Genomic DNA, 12,563 nt, shown 5'->3' on the forward strand with positions numbered 1-12,563 from the left:
CAGTTAGCTTCATCAGCTCATTTCATACCTATAGAGATTCCAAGAGGCCTGATGGCCTTCCTTCATTTTGGCCCATCTCTGTCTGTTCCTTTGGTCCAAGCTGACAATGTTTTTGCTAGTACAAAATTCTCAAAAAGCTTGTTGGCCTTGAAGCAATTCGCAGGGTTCCAAGCCATCAGACACAACAAGGGTCTTCCACAGATCTTCCCTGGATGAGCACATTTCTATTCCTGGTTTCTGAAATCTGATCTGTTGACTGGATCCATGCATCATGTACCTAATCTCTTTAAGCATATCATTGTTTAGTCACACCTTTGGCCCTATTTCCAGGGCATGTTATCTAGATAGGCCAAGAATTTTTCATGCCTTCAAATTCTAGTTCCTTTTTTTGCTTCCCAATTCTCTCTTCAATTTATCTCTTTCCTCTTTGATTTTTCTATAAGCATCAAGAAGAAACTGGGGCATATCTTCAGCACTTTGTTCAGATTATCTGTCATTTCTCATTGACCCAAAAATTGTTCAGTAGCATGTTTATTCTCTACAAATTAGTAGTTTCCTCCTCTTTCTTCTGGTTGATTTCTAATTTTATACCATTGTGATTAAAATTTATGCTTGATTGCGATCTTTGTAAATTTATTAAGACTTGTTTTATGTCCTTACATATGATCTTCCCTTGAAAAATGTTCTGTGGGGCCTCCCCTGGTGGCGCAGCAGTTGAGCACCTGGCTGCGAAGCTGCTCGCAGCTTCTGCAGTGCCGGTTCAATCCCCGGCCACCGGCAAGGGTCCCACATGGCGCGCAGACCTCTTGTGCCGCCCACTGCTCCCCTCAGCAGTGTATTTCGTCACTCTGCCTGTTCTGTTCCATGCTCTGTCTCTGGTGAATCCTCTCACCCTCCCATGCTTCTGACTGTACCCAGTGCTTGTTCAAATAAATAAATAAATCTTTTTTTTTTTTTTTTTTTTAGTATTTTTTTGTTGTTTTTTTAAATTGCTAGTTTTTCTTTTTCTTTTTCTTTTTTTTTTTTTTAAGATTTATTTATTTATTTATACAAGCACTGGGTACAGTCAGAAGCGCGGGAGGGCGAGAGAATTCACCAGAGCCAGAGCGGGGAGCAGAGCAGGCAGAAGGACAGAAGTACACTGCTGAGGGGAGCAGCGGGCAGCAGGAGAGGTCTGCGTGCCATGTGGGACCCTCGCCGGCAGCCGGGGATCGAACCGGTGTTGCAGAGGCTGCAGGCAGCTTCGCAGCCCAGCCTTCAACCGCTGCGCCACCAGGGGAGGCCCATAAATAAATCTTAAAAAAAAAAAAAAAAAAAGAAAATGTTCTGTGAACACTTGAAAAGAATAGATAATCTGTTTTGTTGGGGTAGAATGCTCTATAAATATCTGTTAAGTTCACCTGTAATTTATCATCTAAGGCCATTTTTCCTTACTTACTAGTTTGCTCACCCAGCTGTGGGTCAATATATTTACATTTTCAGATTTTCTAGATTTTTCCAACCTAATGTTTATGTCTAAGTTCACGGTTTATATTTCCACTGCTGAGAGACTGACTATGCACATTCTAGGTAATTTACAAAAATGGAACCCTAACCTGTAACCTATAGAAACCTGCCCAGGAAACCAACCTCTTGTCTATAATAAGTAGCCCAGGAAGCCAGCTTGCAAGAGGTCAATCTCAATAACTTTTGTAATAATTCACTCCAGATGATTAGGACTTGATTAATAACTGACAACTTTTTCCATCTGAGGATCAAATAGAGAAAGCCAAATACATACTCCTAGCCAATCACCTAGGATGCTTGCTCCTCATCAGCTCTGCTGCCACTTCCCTGAGCCAACAACGTCCAATCTGGGTATACTTGAGGCCTTCTAATTTTCTACTGCAATGACTTATTTGCTATAGCAAGTTCTGAATAAATAGCCTTTGTTTTTCTCATTTGGTTGATCATTTATTTCAATATTAAATATATGTGGTTTCTCCCTTTTCATAGTTCATCTTCCCCCTAGCTGTGTATGAAGTTCCCATTTTTCCACCTCTTTACCATTACTGATGTCATTTGACTCTTTTTGTGTTTTTTAAATTTTTTATTTTAAAATTATGCTTTTTTTTTAGTCATTATTCATTCATCTTATAAATATTTGTTGAATTCTAATAATAAGGACACTATATCTGGTGTCTGAATTGGGGATATAAAGATGAATGGTTAGGGTGACTTCTGTCACCATTAAATAGATGATTATATTTTACTTTAAAATTCCCATTTTCATGTGAGTGGTTGTGTTAGGGGGAAAGGATGTCCTGAGCTAATTCCATGCAGGCTTTGTGGACTCCACCTCCACTCCACACCAAAGCCATCAAGACAATGAGAAAGACAAATCCCATCACCACCAAAGGGAAGGTGGCTGGGACCTGAGGGTGGAGTTAAGCAGCTAGGTTTGGTATAAAAACCAAACACGTGGGCCTTGGGGGGCTCACTCTCTCGCTCGCCTCCTGGCTTCACGGCTCCTGGCTCGCAGCCAGCTCTCAGAGTACCATTTGGGATTCCAGATCGGTGAATCGGGTAGGACACATTTAAAACTTTGTCTCCCACTTTTCTCCCTGAGTTGTACGTTTCCTCATTTGCCCTTCCCTTGTAAATAAACCTTTTATTAACCTTTTGTGTGTGCCTCCAGTAGAGTACTGATAAGTCCTTTTAAGCGCGTAGGTGAGGACCCACAGTCAGGCAACCCGTTTTGTATTGGGGCTGCCCTATAATAGTTGTGCAGAGATATAATGTCTCAGCAGTAGTTGATCTTTGACTGAGATTGTTATAGGACAGGGAGAGGGGTAGCCCAAGCCCCGCAAACCTGCCTATTCTAAATGGGTTCTGCCATCCGCCGCATCAACACAAAACATATGAGACTTTAATGGGAAGGAACTTTAATACAACTAGGAAACAATACAGGTAAGGCAAAGAGTCTAGTTTCTAAATGAAGCACCCAAAGTTACCCGTCCCCTCGTGGGTAAAAGTCCATCCATATGGGATTGGCCCAGAACAAGGCCCCAAAGCCTGCTACAAGTCTAAAGCATCTTCCAGTGGGGACCCACAGAAAAGGGTCACAAACAACCAGACAAGCCCGGAAGGAAAAGAGCAAAATTAACATCAAGATAAAAGCTGCCATTGTCACCTCCCCACAGGTCTCACCCACATCTGTGTCACCCAGTCCACGACCAAAAGACAAGCGCAGTTTCTTTACGTGTCTCTAGGCTCCATTCGCCTCCTCCAGGTCTCCTGGCTCCATCCTGCTTCCTTCCTCAGTCTCTTCTGCAGCTTCTCCTCTTCCTGCTCAGCTCCACCCTCCCTTGGGTGGGGCAGGGAACCTCCTCCTTTCCTGGGGACCACCCTGTTGCAATCCCCCCTTTTAATTTTATTCCACCATATCTATGGTGGCACAATTTCAGGGTGTAGTCTTAGGAGACAGTCTTTTTTAGGGTTACAATGTGTGTAAGAGAAGCAACAATTAGTCAGCAGCATTGTCCATGAATGTCCAGTATGACAGTTTTATTACTTAAAAATAGTCCATTATCCAAGCCAAAAGAAAAAAAATCTGGAGAACTGGCTAAAACAAGATAGCAAATATATCAAAATCACAGGGAAAAAAATGTTAAAATGGTTCAACTGATGTAAAAAAAAAAACACAAATTTTCTCAACCTTGATCCCAAACTTTTAACAGCAAAGCAAAAGTTTGCAAACCAAATCTACTTTTAAACCATTTTTCCTATTTTTGCATAAAATCACAGGGCAGAAACAACCAACAGTAATTTCTAGCTGGCTTTGTTGAAGTACTCCATATAGGATCAGAGCGAACCATTGGCATCCGGTCGATGTAGGCTTCAGGTATAAAGTTGGTCTCATCAGACTCCACCTGGGCTTTCCTCTTCTCGAGGGTACCAGGGCTTTTTTGTTGGCCGGGTTGTCCAGTCCTGCCAATGGAGGCAAGCTTTCTCACCTTCTTTGGAGGTCTCTGGAACCCTACAAACAAGGCAAACAGGTTCTCCTCTTCTTGGTTCAGCTCTTTTTCAACTTTCTGGAAGAACTCCACACAAAGCCACACAATCAAACTCACGTCCAATTTTTTTGTTAAAACAGGCAGGCCCAAAGCCTGCTACAAGTCTAAAGCATCTTCCAGTGGGGACCCACAGAAAAGGGTCACAAACAACCAGACAAGCCCGGAAGGAAAAGAGCAAAATTAACATCAAGATAAAAGCTGCCATTGTCACCTCCCCACAGGTCTCACCCACATCTGTGTCACCCAGTCCACGACCAAAAGACAAGCGCAGTTTCTTTACGTGTCTCTAGGCTCCATTCGCCTCCTCCAGGTCTCCTGGCTCCATCCTGCTTCCTTCCTCAGTCTCTTCTGCAGCTTCTCCTCTTCCTGCTCAGCTCCACCCTCCCTTGGGTGGGGCAGGGAACCTCCCCCTTTCCTGGGGACCACCCTGTTGCAAGATCACTAATACACTCTTTTCTTAATGTATTTTTTCCTCTTGGATAAGTATATATAAGTAAGACTTTTGCATTGTGTGTTAAGTATGTACTTAATTTTATAAGAAACTATAGAATTGTTTTCCAAAGTGGAGTGCCATTTTGCATCTCTGCTAGTAATATATGTGAGGGTTCTAGTTGTTCCACATCCTAGTAGCATCCTGTATTGTTAGTCTGTTGAAGTAATTTTGTAGATATTTGTGATGTTATCTGACTTCTAAATTTAGTCCAAATCCAGTGGATGGGAATGGTAATTCACTGTTGTTTTAATTTGCATTTGATTATTAGTGAGATAGATGTTATTGTATAAGATAGTTCTTCCTAAGGTGGTTAAAGGATTTATAGAAAGGAGTTACAAAAATAGGTGAGAATACAATATCAAATGGTTTAGCTTTATTCATTTCTGAATAATTGGAAAACAGCCTACAAGTGCTGTTTTAGACTTTTTATTTTAAATAAAAAAACCCACATTTTTTTCTAAATGAAATTTTGAGCAGTACCATAAACAAGATGAAAACTGGAACATGTTGCATCAGGCAGCACCACACTGATAAAGAAATGGGAGTCATGAAGCAGGCTATATAATGAAGAGCAAGATCCTGGCCTTTTTATTGATACACAGCATCAGTTGTAAGGGGGAGGAGCAAAAGGAAAGAGGAAGGAGATTAAAGGGTAGGAGATTAAAGAAAGGGGAAGAATATAGAAGATCAGGGATTGTGAGTCTGCCCTCCAGGCACTTCTCATCTGCTTGATGACTCGGTATTGTCATTGAGATCACCCCCTAATCCCCAGCCATGGTTCTAATCTTATCAACAAGGCTTTCCACTGATCAGCTTTTGGGGTCCTTTGTTATACATTGGTTCCCAGCCCGCGCCCCACCCCCCCCATGCCCTGTCATACCTCATGATGCATAGTGATGCATAGCCTTCACAGCTGTGATCCAGTTTTGTGCTCTTGTTTGATTTGAAGGGCACCTTGAAGGGTTGGGCTCTCTACCTAACTAATCAGGCCATTTTGACCTTGCTTAGGATTTAGTACAAAATGGTGGCCAAACAGGCTGCTTAGGAATAGCAGACCCACAGGAACATTTCCATAAAATAAAGTCAGTAGTATGGTTTTGTCTACTTGGCCTCCGACTCCCAGATTGCTTTACGTAATTTGGTGGAATCCTAGGACTTGGTGGTAATCTATCGGAGGCCTTAGGATGCCTGCTTGTGTGAGAATTGGATGAAATGCCATTCCTCATCACTTATCACAAAGATATAGAAGGAAAGTTTGATGAACTCTGTAAATGTTTGGGCTAAATGTATTCTGTTTCTTTGCTCTCTGGCAGGCAGGAATTTGTGGATGCTTATGTGAATTATGTCTTCCAAATCTCAGTTTGTGAATGGTACACAGCCTTCTCCAGTGGCTTCCTAAAAGTGTGTGGTGGCAAAGTGCTAGAGCTCTTCCAGCCTTCAGAACTGAGGGCCATGATGGTGGGGAACAGCAACTACAACTGGGAGGAACTGGAAGAGGTAAGGATGAAAGATACTCTCTTACCTCTGAGGAAACATCAGTGGACTGGGTATGCCTAGAGCCTAGTCTTTTTGCTAGGATACTTGTTTGAAGTCCTCCTGCATTTCAGTATTTATTTCTTAATCTTAAATATAAAAGTTATACAAATGTCCACTATAATATTACTCTTGTTTGGTAAAATAGTTTTTTCTTTTTGACTTTTCTTGATAGACTGCCATTTACAAGGGTGATTACTCAGCCACACATCCCACTGTGAAACTATTTTGGGAAACATTTCATGAGTTTCCATTGGAAAAGAAGAAGAAATTTCTCTGTAAGTATCAGTAATCTCAGTATGGCATTTGTCCACATTTTAGTCTTGCATATGGTGTAGGAAGATGTACGCTACTGTAAAGTTTAGTTCTTTTAAATGATAAGAGTATGTAAATATATTGACACATTTTGTGTTAATGATATCTCAAGGTATAACATAGGTTGTTAATCCTTATTTTTTGCCTAATGAGAGGGGTTGCATGAAAGGAAGAAAAGAAGCATTTCACTAACTTTTCAATTGCTCTAAAACTACTATTTTATATATGATTTCTTTAAGTATTACATGGGTAGAATATAACCATTCAAATTAACTTTCTTATATCTCTAGCCTTTGAAAATATTGCAACTGTTCATTACAGATGGAACTGAGATGTTATTTACTACAATAGCTTTATTGAGATATGATTTGCATACCATACAATTCACCTACTTTTAAAACAATTCAATGATTTTTAGTAACTATTTCAGAGTTCTAAAATTATTACTTCATTTTAGGACAGTTCTCAACAGTGAACCCCATAATGATTAGTATCACTGTCCATTTCTTCCTAATCTTCCATCCCTTTGGTTTTCATCTTTATGGAGTTGCCTGTTGTGGACATTTTGTAAATATAGAACCACACAATGTATTATCCTTTTGAGAAGGGTGATACAATTGGAAAGGAGACTGAAGTCTAGTTTACAAGAAAAAGTGCAATCATTTAAATATAGTTAAGTAGATCTTGTCCTAAGACTTGTCCGCTTGCATCTATGCAGGCATCTCTTTTCCTTAGTAAGCCTGCCCCTTTCAAAATAGCTCTTTCCCTACTTGTTTCTTTGCAGGCATCTCTTTTTCCCTAAAAACCTGCCCTTTTAAAATGCAAAGAGTGAATGAATGAATAAAGTTAAAATCTTTGTGTCAATGTATATAATCAGGGTCAGAAATTAGCCAGAAACAGTGTAGAAATTTTATCTATAATAAAACAAACAAACAAAAAACACAGCAGTTGAAAGACAGTCTCTTTCACTTTTTAAAAAGGAGAAAGGTAAATATTAAATGGTTTCACTTATATATGGAAGTTGGACAAAGGGTTAGACAAAGACAAACTTTAATACCAACCCTTGAAAACTGACCATAGATCTGAGGCATCCAGGAAAGGATGGGGAGAGGGAGATAGAGTGGGAGGGATAAACATGGGTAGCAGGGGAAGAGTACAGTTCACTATGGCAGAGAACTATGGGTGCTTTAGTGGTGGGAGAGCAGTGGTGACCACACCTGAGGAAAATATTAACAAGGACCCAAAACAATGACACTTCATTAATAAAAAAAAAAAATTACTTAAAAAAATAAAGTAAAATTAAAAAAAGGAGCATATATTGATATTATTGTAGTATATACCCTCAGATTCAACTGCTCACATGGAGTAAGAATGAGAGAAGGTACAGCTCTCACACAAGATTTCTTAAAAAGAGTCTCACTTCTCTGTCTAGTTTCATTGACCCTTGAGAAGCAGTGGCATAGGAGTCTAATGAAAGGTTAAGGTTTGCCAGGTGAGGTCAAAGACTGTGAAAATCAAGAGAAGCCTTCTGTTAGTCATGGGGATTTATTTTTTCTGTCCAGACACACTTAGACTTATGGGAATTTTTATGAACTCTACAGATTTTAGCAAGAAAGAATATTTATAACATTGCAAGCTCAGGTAAAAGTAGATTATTTGCAGGTGCTTTTTAACTAATGGTTTTCATTGTAGTCACTTCCAGCAAATCAAATATGAGATAGTTACTTAGCAGTAGAAAACAGAGAAAGATAACTAAGTCTGTCTTTCTCTTATTTTTCCTCTTCAAGTCACAGTGTGTCACAAAAGTAAAAGTAAAAGGTGAGAGATATGAAAAGGACAGCAAACATATCCCAAATAGAAGTTTACTAGCAAGTAGTATAAGAACCAGACAGTTGAGTGGTAAAGAGATTTTGAAGTCAGATAGACTGTGGTCTTCTTCTTGATATCCCCCTGAGGTTGTCTCATCTCTTTCTATGTCACTAATTCCTTTCCTCTTTGATTTTTTGAAGACTTGTAACATTTTGAGGGCATACATTTGATTGAGAACATTTTATAGTTGAGGACATTTTAAAATATCTTTTCACTAGATGAATTATTTCAGTGTATAATGAGCCTGGAATTAGCCAACAAAAAGTAGAGAATTTTTAACCATATAAAACCAAATAACAGAGGAAATGATTCTAGATAGCAGTATAGGAAGAGCCTGAATTCACCTCCTCCCACAACACCCCAAATATACAAGTATGTATGGAACAGTTTTCTATGAAAAGGTTCTGAGAATGAGCCAAATTACTCCTACATATCAAGGGACAAAGGACAACATCAAAATGGATGGAAAAGGCAGAAACATGGTCTTGACAAGGAACATAATCAGGAAGGATTTCACAAATAGGGATTTTTTTTTCCCCACAGAGGAGTGGGAGTTCATGCCCCATACCAGGCACCCCAACCCTTGGCACCTACAAGAGAGACATAGCCCCCATACAGTTATCTTTGAAAATCAGTGGGACTTCTGACCAGGAGCCACAAGAGGAAGTGAAGAACTAAGAGTCCACACTTAAAGGGTAGGCATGCAGTCTCACCCAGCCCCATTGCAAAAGTAGCATTTTTAACCCTTTGCACTCCGAACCATTCTGGACATTGGCTACCAATGTCCCCTGAGAGGGGACAGCGGAGTGCAAAGGGTTAAAAAGTGTCTAAATTAAACATGTAAGTGACTCATTAGCTAATTTTAATATGGTAAGGAAGTCAAGGGTCTGTTGAAACTTTCTCCAGCCATGGAAGTAATGGAATGTGCCTTCTTTTTTTAAGATTTATTTTATTTATACAAGAGCCGGGGTACAGGCCAAAGGCGCGGGAGGGTGAGAGGATTCACCAGAGACAGAGCAGGGAGCAGAACAGGCAGACAGACTGAAAGCACTGCTGAGGGGAGCAGTGGATGCGACAGGAGAGTTCTGCCGCGCTATGTGGGTATCTCCCTGGCCGTCCTGGAATTAAACACGCACTGCAGAGACTGAAGACAGCTTCACAGCGCTGTGCTCAACCCTCTGCACCACCAGGGAGGCCCCAGGAAGGTGCCATTTTCACACTCCCCTTAATCATGTTAGAGTCCCCAGGCTTCCTGTGCATGCCCATGGTCCTGCTGAAACTAGAGGAGCCCTTGGGGAATGTAGCCTGGAGATGCTATCCTTTCATTCACCCTTGTTATATAGCTCACTATTACCTCCCAGAAAGAAAACATTATACTCTCATCTAGGTCTCCCAATTCCTTCATCTACCACCAGGGGGACAGCTCCATATCATCTGGTGTGGAGGCCAGCAGGGTTTACAATTGTGCCACCATAGGACCACACATATTGGCATATGTTGAAAGTTAATACCTGAGGGTCTTGTCTCCAATTAGTCTGAAACTAAATGATAAAAAGAGATCCTTCCCCTTGGACTGTGACAGGTCTTGGTATTCCTCAATAACAGGGACCTATCAAGAATAAACAAGACTATCTATATAACCACAAAGGTTGATGAGACAACCAAATACTAGGGGTAAAGTTGAATGATAAGGTCACTTATCATTCATTGATGATGAATGGCCATTTGTTCAATTTTGGAAGACATTGATGTTTTGCCTTATAAATAGAAACATAGTCAATCAAAATGGGGGTAACAGATGAATGTGTTTCCAAGGAAAAAACAAGATGAAACCTCAGAAAAAGACCTTACTGATGCAGAAAAATCTACCAGATAAAGAATACAATTAGTCATAAAGATGCTCACCAAACTCAGGAGAAGAATTGGTGAATACAGTGAGAATTTCAATAAAGAGATAAGCCATATCTAAAATACCAGTTGGGCATCCCTGGTGGTGCATGGGTTAAAAAGTCTCAGCATTATCAAGCTATTGCAAGCCACTTCAGCATGAATTCAATCCCAGGCTAGGGAGCTAACTCACATTGTGCAGCAGACCTCTTGTTTTTCCTGCCACTCTCTTTAGCGTGTATTCAGTAGAACCGCCTGTTCTACTCCCCTATTTTATCTCTGGTGATACCTCTCACCCTCCCCCACCCCACACCTCTGGCCTACCCTCCAGTTCTTGTATGCATAAATAAATAAAAATAAAAATAAATCTTAAAAAAGTACCAATCAGAAATCACAGAACCGGGCCTCCATGGTGGTGCAGGGGTTAAGGACAGCACTGTCAAGCTAACACCAGCCACTGCAGCACAATTGATCCCCGGCCAGCCAGGAAGCAACCCACATGGCGCAGCGGACCTCTCCTGCCTCACCTGCTGCTCCCCTCAGCAGTGTTTTTTGGGTGATCTTCCTGTTCTACTTCCCCACTCTCTTTGGTGAATCCTCTTGCCCCTTACACCCCCCAAAACCTCTGGACTTTACCACAGTTCTTGTATGCATAAATAAATAAATCTTTAAAAAAAGAAAAAGAAATAGCAGAACCTAAGAATATAATGGCTGACCTGAAAAGTACAGCAGACTTCATAAAACAATATTTTTATGCTAAAACATAAGAATGATAAAACAGAAGAAAGAGCAATGGATCCTACCCAAGCAAACCAACAAAAAGAAAAAAGAATTTAAAAGAAAGATAGCTTATGGGACATCATCAAGCAGAATAACATTTGCATTAGTAGGATTCTAGAAAGAACAGAGAAGGGGTAGAAAAGTATTTGAAGAAATAATGGTGGAAAGCTTCCCTGACCTAGCATAGTAAAAAGGTATTCCGTACCAAGAAACACAGCAAGTCAAGCAAGATGAACCCAAAGTGATTCACACCAAGACATATTATACTCAAAACATCGGACGTTAAAGATAAAAGGAGAATCTTAAAAGCAGCAAGAAAAACAAAACATTACATACAGAGGAACCCTCCTATGTGACTATTAGTAGAGTTTTCAATAGAAACACTGCAAGCCAAAAGAAAGTGGTGTGATATATTCAAAGTACTGAAAGGAAAAAAAAAAACTTTCAACCAAGAATACACTAACTTGAAAGGTTACTACTCAAACTGAAGGAGAGATAGAATTCTGTAGATAAGCAAAATTTGAAGAGTTTCTCATTAAAATATCCTTATACAAAATATTAAAGGGACTCCTGTAAGCTGAAAAGATATGGCACTAAGTAGTAGCAAGAAAACAAATGAAAGAAAAAAATTTACACTGGTAAAGTAAAGGTAATGGATAAAGTACTTATAAAGCAAGCATAAAGCTTAAAAGACAAAAGTAGGAGTATTGACTAAAATGTAATAATTACTTAAGGGATACCTAAAATAAAAAGATATAAAAGGTAACAAAACCACAATGTGGACAACTTGGGCAACCCAGACAAAATGTATACGTTTTTAGAATCATGATTTTCCAAGACTCAATCAGAAAGAAATAGGAAATCTGAAGTGAATACAATGAGTGGATTACTACTGGACAAATTACTAATCAGGAGATTAAAACAGTCATCAAAAAGCTCCCTAAGAAGAAAAGTCTAGGACCATTCTGCCTACTGGTGAATTCAACCAAACATTCAAGGGAGATTTAGGAGATTTAATACCTGTCCTTCTCAAAATCTTCCAAAATAATGGAAGAGGAAGGAAAACTTCCAAATTCATTTTGTGATGCTAGCATTACCTTGATACCAAAACCCTTTAACCATATCACACACAAAAATAAAATCATAGGCTATCACTATCCTTAATGAATGTCAACAAAATATTAGCAAATCAAGCAATACTACATTAAAACGCTCATATGCCATGATCAAGTGAGATTTATCCCATGCACAAGGATGGCTCATCATCTAGAAATGAATCAATACATTACATTTGCAAAGTAAAGAATAAAAATTGTTAATATCTACAGTATATTTCTATATATTAATATACACAGAAAAAGCAGCTGATAAAACAACATCCATTTTTGATAAAAACTTTTAACAAAGTGGGTAGAGGGGGAAAAAAACCTTCAATATAATAAAGGCCATGTTTAACAAGCTCACAGCTCACATCATACTCAGTGGTAAAGCTAAAAACTTTTTCTATAAGAGTAGGAACAACATAGGATGTCAGCTCTTTTCCACTGGATATGCAGAAGGGTGAGAGGATTCACCAAAGACAGAGCGGGGAATAGGACAGGCAGACTGAAATACCCTGCTGAGAGGAGCAG

At 39.7% G+C, this 12,563-nt stretch overlaps 1 protein-coding gene across 4 annotated transcripts in view; it reads left to right on the forward strand.

The window, feature by feature from the left end:
* The window catches only part of HERC3 (HECT and RLD domain containing E3 ubiquitin protein ligase 3), a 111,819-nt gene that overhangs the window by 95,869 nt on the left and 3,387 nt on the right, over nt 1-12,563 (forward strand). For all 4 annotated transcript variants that reach the window (XM_054688510.1, XM_054688511.1, XM_037530726.2 and 1 more), the window contains 2 exons: nt 5,862-6,045; nt 6,257-6,359. In XM_054688510.1, coding sequence (XP_054544485.1) covers nt 5,862-6,045; nt 6,257-6,359 — 287 coding nt within the window. The remainder of the gene's footprint in view (nt 1-5,861; nt 6,046-6,256; nt 6,360-12,563) is intronic.

This window comes from Talpa occidentalis, unplaced genomic scaffold (genome assembly GCF_014898055.3).
Source record: "Talpa occidentalis isolate TD23 unplaced genomic scaffold, MPIMG_talOcc4v2.1 talOcc4.6, whole genome shotgun sequence".
Classification (NCBI taxonomy): Eukaryota; Metazoa; Chordata; class Mammalia; order Eulipotyphla; family Talpidae; genus Talpa; species Talpa occidentalis.